The sequence below is a fragment of the Lipotes vexillifer genome, unplaced genomic scaffold (assembly GCF_000442215.2).
Source record: "Lipotes vexillifer unplaced genomic scaffold, Lipotes_vexillifer_v1.1 scaffold263, whole genome shotgun sequence".
Classification (NCBI taxonomy): Eukaryota; Metazoa; Chordata; class Mammalia; order Artiodactyla; family Lipotidae; genus Lipotes; species Lipotes vexillifer.
This window is the reverse complement of record NW_006796752.1, coordinates 3,003,226-3,011,553: the sequence shown is the minus strand read 5'-3', so window position 1 is coordinate 3,011,553 and position 8,328 is coordinate 3,003,226. Positions and strand designations below refer to the sequence as shown.

At 46.0% G+C, this 8,328-nt stretch overlaps 1 protein-coding gene across 1 annotated transcript in view; it reads right to left on the bottom strand.

Annotated features, from left to right (window-relative positions):
- Nucleotides 1–5,251: 5,251 nt before the first annotated feature.
- YEATS2 (YEATS domain containing 2) overlaps nucleotides 5,252–8,328 on the bottom strand; it is a 109,928-nt gene continuing 106,851 nt past the window's right edge. Inside the window, exons 29-31 of the mRNA XM_007468929.1 lie at nucleotides 7,541–7,615; nucleotides 6,749–6,822; nucleotides 5,252–5,360 (exon numbers count right to left, since the gene is read on the bottom strand). Coding sequence (XP_007468991.1) covers nucleotides 5,252–5,360; nucleotides 6,749–6,822; nucleotides 7,541–7,615 — 258 coding nt within the window. The remainder of the gene's footprint in view (nucleotides 5,361–6,748; nucleotides 6,823–7,540; nucleotides 7,616–8,328) is intronic.

Sequence of the window (8,328 nt, the reverse complement as noted above, 5' to 3'; positions counted from 1 at the left end):
TTGCCCACAGAAAGGAGCGAGCAGCCCCAGAGGATCAGGACCCGCTGCGCAGGGACTGGGTGAGGTCTCAGGACCAGATGGCCCCTGCTGTCAGAGAGGGAGGGTCCTCCGTTCTCACCGTGGGGCACTACTTCCTCTGCGAGCTGCACGAGGCTGCGGGCAGAACGAGGCACAGAGGGACACGGCACCACCCGGCCCAGCTCTGGGCCTCAGAGACGTATGCGGAAGGCTTCAGATCTTTCTTAATTGCCTCTTTTGGCCACCCTTCATTTTTTAAATCTGAAGAACTTGATCAATTCTACTGTGAACTGAATTGGTCGTTGGGGGCTGAGGAATATGGACATAACAGGTCCTTGAAAGATCCAGTAATGTCCACGTTGTTGTTTTCGCAGGCTGCATGATAATTTTATAACCCGGGGTAACCCAAGGTGGTGTCCTTGGATAGTCCCACCAACGGCCCCACATGTTCAGGCTGTAGAAGAAATCTTAGGTTATCACCTGCATGTGACTCATGATGATGCTAAGTAACCACGAAGAAGTTTCCCAGAGAAGCAGAATATCAATCATAGGGCTTCAGTTTTAAAGACAATTTCTTTATGGCCAAGATGACCCCGGTTTTAACAAAACATTTCTTGGGATGAGTGAAGTACTGAGTGAACGACATTTACCTTAGTATTACTGACTCCAGTTTTGTTCCCTTAATGTACTGATGACTAGATGGGAACTACTATACTAAGGACTGGGAGCTTCTTTGGGAGAAGGGTGGCATTAGCTTCATTCCCTGAAAGACCTGAAAACGTCATCTCATTACAGGGAGCTCACTAGCTGTTGAGGCAGCTCATTCTGTTTTTGGAAGGCCCTCTCTTTTCTTGACAAATTCCAGCCAGTGCAGCCACCTGGAACTAGCCTGGTCCCCTCTGCACAGCAGCCCTCGAAACATTTGAAGGAGTTTGTGTTCCTTGTAGAGATTAGAGGCACAAGCTAAGGACAGTTTCGGTAAGGAAGCTCAAGGATTTCCCTTTGGATCTTTACCCCTTTCCAGCCCTCAGGTGGCCAGATGAGCATTTACTTTCACCACAGGAGGTGGCATTCAGGTTTTAGAAGCAGCTCAGAGTGGAGGCGGAGCCCTGTTTACAGCTCAGGCTGCGAGGCGCCCTCAGTCCCCTCAGAGGTGCTAGCTCCCAGCTCTGGCACATTTCCAGCAAAGGAAATGCTGAAAGAATCATTTTAAAGGGAAAAGCAAAACCATATGCTTACACAAAGGGTTCTGTTATTTCAGACTTCATTGGTTTGCATGTTAGATGCTTCTAAGAGACTGCGTGCTGGGCATTCTGTGAGAAGCAAACAGATTAATGGTACAATCTCAGATTTTACTGAAACGCAAACATACTGTTTCAATTTAACATTTCTTTCAATTAATTATAAACACGAACGCCTTCTCATGTCTTCCTTTATCTCCTCTTAGTAAGAGAACTTTAATGTGCCATGGCTACTGCTGCTCTCCCTTGGAGGCTTGTAGATTCTGAGAACGCTGACCCTGGGCTGCAGTCGCACTGGTGTCGTATGTAGTAATATTTAACAGAACCCACGAACTTCCTCTTTTACACTTACCCATTTCCCCCCAACCCCGCTAGGAGCCTAGGGTAAAAGGACTGTCTTTGAAGCTAGTCTTGGGCTCAAATCTTGGCTTTTCCACTCACTAGCTGGGAGCAGTTTAAGCTTCTGTTTCCTTATCTGCAAAGTATGGGTAATGCCACTCCCCTCCCCACCCCCCCTAGAGAATGTGTTTATGTGCAGCGTGCTTAGTACAGTAAATGGCCAACAAAGCACAGCTGCTGTACTTATTCTCTCTTGCCCAAGCACCCCTTCCCGGGAGCCTGCTTTACTGCCATCTGCAGCTTTGGTCCATCTGATGCCACTGACTGACAGGCCCTCTCAGTAGCCCCTGCCTGTGTCACACCGCATAGCCAGCCATTGCCCATCCCTCCCCCAGAGCCTGTCCCAAGAGACCATTCACTGAGCTGGGGGTAAAGCAGGCTGCCCCATGCTGGCAGTGTTGGCACTGCAGCAGCGGTGGGAGCACCACTGCCTGAGAGAGGCCTGACCTCTGGAAGGCATCCTGCACACCCAGGAACAGACAGCTTTTCAAAAACACCCCAACCCAACAGCCTTCCTTACTAGACTTCATTAATTATTAGATCTGGATTCTGAAACAGCACCTTCCTCCCACTAGGTCTTAATAAGGCCTTAACACTGAGATAATAGCAGTCTCAGCCACGTGGTCCCAACTCACCTAGGTCATATGTATGATACAAACAGACGAAGACCGAAAGTGACGCACTGGAATACTGATGGTGGCTATCTTTGAGAAGGGGAACTATGGATAATTAAAAATTTTTTACACCTTACAATATTTGCTAAAAGTTTCTATATAATTAGCATTTTTATATTAAATTAAAAAGCAGTTTAATCTGCTTGTTAGGTAATTTTAGCCAAAGGAAAGAGTTCAAATTAGTTATTTCATGACCAAAGTTAGCGCTGCAGTAGCAGCCTTGCCCAGCCGTGAGGAGGCCCAACCACAGGGAGGCCCCTGGGTCCTGTCACCCACAGTCATTTAGACCAAGACTGACGGCTCTGTAGTGAGTTGAACTCAGAAAAACCCATTACAAACACTAATACTTTCATCCTTGTAATAACTCCAGGATTTTTGGCCAAACTCCGAAAAGCAGCTTTTGAGAGAACCTTGGCCATGCAGCCCACCCTGGGCCAACGGGAGACCCTTTGAGCAGGATCAGCTCCACTGGCCTCACTCACACAAGCGCCTTCAGTCAGTTAAGAGGGAGTCCCCGATTAAGGTACTGTGACACTGTCCCGTGGCTCCTGTCAAAACCGTGGCTGACACAAATAACATTCAGGAAGGGGGCCTAGTCAATCCCCCTATTCTCCTTCCTCCAGACCATCAACTCCCTAAAGGTTGACACTAAGTGAAGCCTGGTCCCAGGAAAGCTACATACTTGGATTGTATCACAGGGCCTCCTCCCCAAAGAACTTCTTACCTTTGAAGAACCGAAGCTTTCAAAGCTTTTAGTTCTTATTAAGGGTGGATATAAATAATAGTCATTTCTGAAATATTTCTGTACTTGCTGTAATTTTTTAGCCACTGTGATAGCAGATGGTCCCAGCAGGACCTGGTCACAGGAGTAACTTCTTTCTGGCTTCAGCACAGACCCATTCTTGCCAGATGAACCAGTGTGCTTCTTGATTGGACAACAGGAGCTGTTTTAATCTTTGCCTTGGCTTTGAGGAGGCTCTGAGCTCAATCAGGTAGTTTTCCTTTGCTCCAAGCTGTCAGAAACCACTATGGCCAGGACCAACATGCATTTTTCCAAAACTTTTTCAGATTTTTATATAACTGTAATCCTTATTTTAAGTAGCTGCAAATTCTTTTTGGAAAGAAGTGGAAGAATTAATTCAAGTACACAAACACCTATACCTTTGCCTCATCCCAGCTCTTTTTGACCTAATGTAAGAAAAACCCTACCAAAGTGTAGTGCTCCAAACTCAGAAAAACCCATCACAAATACTGAAAGATTTATTGTAGATATTTTTGTTACACAATTATGTTACATATTATGATACAAATACATTTCATTGCAACATTAACATATATGGGGACTGTTAAATCGCTTACTATTTCTTTTGCAAAAAGATAATTTCTTGAGGCTTTCACACCTGTAATAACTGACTCTGTTCTCATTTGGATCAAATCTTCATCCTTTAGATCTGAGTCACAGTCCACTGCTGAATGAGTCTACACTTGCCCATTAACCTTGCTAGTATTTTATGTATGGAATATCTGAGCCTTTACTACTGAACTGTTTTATTACTAAGCCAGGACATGCCCTATGCCTTACTGAGTTAATTTCCCTCTGCAGCTGCTGTCCTCAGATGCTGAATAAAGGGCAGATTTCTTGTAGTTGCCTCCCTGCCTTCTCCTGACTCAGACATCTAGAGGATTCATGAAAACGTGAATTATGTTGCTTGGATAAGTTTCTTTGGCTCTGACTCACAGCTTTCAGTTTTTCTTGGAGCAGATTCCTAACTGCTGAGAATAAATTCTTTACTTCTTCAGACTGTCTGTCAGGAGGATGGGGTAAAGTGTCTATAATGAAACTGGACATCATGCAGGGTGCGGCTAACTTTCCTTTTTCCGACCACTTCTGCCTCCCACTGAGATGGCCTCTGCCTGTGACACAATCTGTTCTCACTGCTTCTGAACACTGACATCCCTGTGTCTTGCCTTTGACAGTCCTTTCTCTACCTTTAAGGCACTCACAAGTGTTTAAAACACTTTTCTTCTTGGGAAAAACTCCTTGACAGAGAAGAACAAGACACCAAATCCACTGGATAGGTTGAACTGTCCGAGGGGCTGCTCCCCACTGGCCACTCAACGTGGATTCAGCAGCAGAAGCTCCGGCAGACCACGCCAATGGTGAGGAACCAGCTCTCTGCCCGGCACACGCTCAAAGCTGGCCTGAGTCTGCCAAGTGCCCGGGCTTTGTGGGTGCTGTCTATGGCTAAGAGCTTCTCAGTTGTAGTCAAACCTTTTCCTGACCTATGCTGGGATCTGTCCATCCCTTGACAATGCTCTGAGACTGGTTGTAGTAATGCTCCTGTGTCCCATGAAAGAAGCATTCTCAGTCTGCAGCCTCCCAGGCTTGTGTGTCTTCCACACAGCATCACTGCTTCCTGAGCCGATGCTCGGGGTCTGAGTGCCGAAGCCCAGCCCTCCTCCAGATGTTATCAGGGTAACTAGAGGGTGGTGGTGGTGCCTGTAACCCCAGCCCACAGAATGGGTGAAATCTCTAGCTTGCCAGACTCATTTTCTGCCTCCTGGAGGGAGACTCAGGCCCAAGGTGCCCACTGGAAAACACGCAGAGGACAGAAGGGCCTGATACATGGGGCCTGACCCTGCTCTGATGGAGACCCTGATGGAGCCTGCACAGAGAGGGAACAGATTCAAGCTGACAGAGCATGCATCCACTCATGGCTTCACTCTAGAATCGGGAAACAAACTTCTCTCCTAAAAGGATTTGACCTGGGACTGAACACTGGTGTTACTAACTGGAGGCAATGGTTTAGTAGCCATCATACTCTGAGGCACACAGAAAATGACCTTCTCTCCCAAATAGAAGAATCATCACAGTTCAAGACTTCGAATCCTGCTTTCCTAGGGGCATCTTCATTCTGTTCACTGATCTTCATTCAATATCCCCATGTGTTTGTTTGTGAGGAAGTCCAGAAAAGGAGTGTTGCAAATGGCCTGGTGAATATTACTTACTGTAATTTCTTTGGGAATCCTGGTCCAAAAAACAAAGATGTTAGTGATTCTCTCAAATATCTAAATAATTTAATCAATTAAGTTACCGAAAGGACCATCCCATGCACAGGCTCTAGTAGGTGGGGATGATGATGAGTGATAGGCATGGTTTAGGGCCACTCTGGGGATGGGGAGCGGGCAGGTGCCTTCTCTCTCCCCCTCTTCTTTCCCACTAATTCCTTTGACTCTGGTGGAGATGTGGCCTACCCTCTTCCCAGTCAGCCCTATTTAGGGCTCAAATATGACTTCCTACCACAGGCATGAGATGGATTTCAGTAAGGTGGCTGAATGATTAGAAGAAGAAAAAAAAGACTGGGGATTGAGAAAAGAGGAAGGAAGTAAAGCAGAACAGAACGTTATTGCTGTAATTCAGTCTCAGCCGAATGAAAGCTGAGTCAATGCACCACAGAGCCCATCTCTTGGAAAGATGGGAGATGGAGTTATGGCAGGCCAAGTGTGACGTTCAATGTTCTTATCAAAAGCACTCAGGTCACTCTATATCTTCACATTTGGGACCAGAGAGGCGAGCAGGGGCTGCAGAGGCACTGCGCCCACTCCTGGATCTCCAGCAGGACAAGAAGCAGCATTACTAGAACTCCTTTGTTCCTCACTTTTTGTAAAGACCTCTCTACACTGCCTGATGTGTTACATTCCTGTCAAGTCTGACCTAATCATATTCCTCTGACTTAGGTCTCTTCATGTCCTCAGGTATTCTGTTAAAGTTATATAAGTTTATGGCAGCCTTTAAGCACAGCAGAATAAAATAAATTTGTTTCCTTTGAAAGGAATGCCTGCCTGTCTATCATTCTTTCAGGGCCCAGGAAAAGAGCAAAATTCAGCATCCCAATCAATGACAATTAGAGAGGCTGCAAAGAGCACTGGTGAGCCTGTGGGTATAGAGCCAGTGAGATCTAAGTTTAAATCTAGGTTCTATCATGTATTTGCTGGGAAAGCCAGGCAAGATTACCTTTCAGAGCCCGGTTTCCTGATTTCTAAAAAGGGAGCATGAGTTCTGAAATGAACAACAAATTAGGTAATATATGCAGTGCCTGGCCCTAAACCTGACAGGAAAGAAACACTGCTTTTATCTTCAATGGCAACAAATTGGTATTTGTTCAACCCTGTAACATATGAGAGTTCTACTGAACAGGGTCTATGCAGTAGAGACGGGGAAGATACAGACCTCTCACAACCACGAGACTGTCTCAAAACAACCAAGCAGACCCCCAAGTCTGTCTGGCTCTGAGAATGTCCCAAGCACTGACACCTCCTACTGAACTGACATAGGTCTAAAACATCAAGATGGGCAACTAAACTGTGAGGAAATATCTGTCAGCCTGATACCACCAACTAAAGAGATAACGGTACCTGTTGTGAGATGCTGCCTGATATCCAACCGCCAAAGCCTGTCTCAGGATGTCACTGACCAGCTGCTCTGTAGCCTACAACAGAAGATGCTGTTACTCTCAAAAGGGCCACCTGCTTGCTGACAAGAAGGGATGCAGCTGACCCCATCCCATACTCTAAACTTGGAAACAGCTATATCTAAGGATCAGAAGTCCTTAAGGAAAAATTAAAGGTTCGAATAATAGACCACAAATAATAGCCCACAATTACAGAGGCTATGATTCTGAGGAATTATGAAGCGGGTAATTTTCATTAATTAGACATTATTTTTAAGGAGAACAGGTGAGAGCTATTTGTGAGGTATCCCTGCTCCTGGAGGAGATCTACCGGGAAAGGAACTGCTGAGCGAGGATCTGGCTGGGTCAGGAACCTGGTTTTGTCATCCTCTCACCGAGGGATGGGACAGTTGTGGCTATTGTTGTCACATGTGAGTCACCTCTTTAAGCACTGAGACCTATGACTCTCACCTCAGGCTACTTAAAAAGCACTTGAAATGGCACTGAAAGATATCATTAGAGTGACATCAGCACAGAAACTCTTGTAGAACTACAATTTAATTCATTTAAAAATCAGAAGAAAAAAAAGAGAAAACTTTAAGCCCGAATAAGCTGAGAAATCGTAAAGCCTGTCATCTCTGTTCCATTTCTGTCCTTGTCTTACTCAAAGCAGCCTGGCAGCCAGGCTGTCCTGCCTGGCTGGCCCCTCAGCGCTTCAGCCCCTGACGGCAGCTCCCGGCCCCCCACAGGCACCCACCTTCAAAATCATATCTTCCACCACCGACGCATACACATTCCTATGCAGCGCCACAGGCTGCAGGGTGATCCCAATCTGGAAGAGCAGAAGAAAGCCATTTGTTCCTATGTCTACATGAAAAACAAGCACGCTACTGATACCCAAGATGATGTCCGGTGGAAGAATAACTCCACAAACGTTCTGGACAAAACTCATGGAGAAGTAACACAGAATATAACCACCAGAAAATCTGTTATCCTACCACTCCATGTTTCTAAGGGATTGTTAAAAATGCTATTATAATCCTGCTCTTACCCCCAAATCTCCTTCATGAGAGAACGTAGGATTTGCCATGAATTCTGACAGTGCGAACAACATATTGGAAAGCCTGGAATCAGACTCTCGGGCCCTATTTGCAATAGGTGATAAAGATATACTTGGAAACGGCCCCACTTGTCATCCCCTTCTGTAGGTGAAAAAAAACTAGTCTTTCATCACTTGGGTCCCAGGCAGCCGTGCAGCAGGCAGATGCTGAAGTGAGGCTGCGTTCCACTGGAGGTAGGTAGATAATTCTCTCCTGTACCATAAGGGCACTGAGTGCCACGTCCACACCCCGGCAGGGCACTTGGGAGCTATTACAGTGTCAGGGAGAGCTCATTATGACATGCCTCATGAGGGAAAGGTGCTTCTACTGAGGCAAATGAGAAAAGAGGAGATGAAAAGTAAAAAACTGCCTACATCTAGCTGCCTTTGCTTCAAGTTCATGTTCAACGAGCAGCCTCTCTATACATGTAATTCATTTTCCTGCT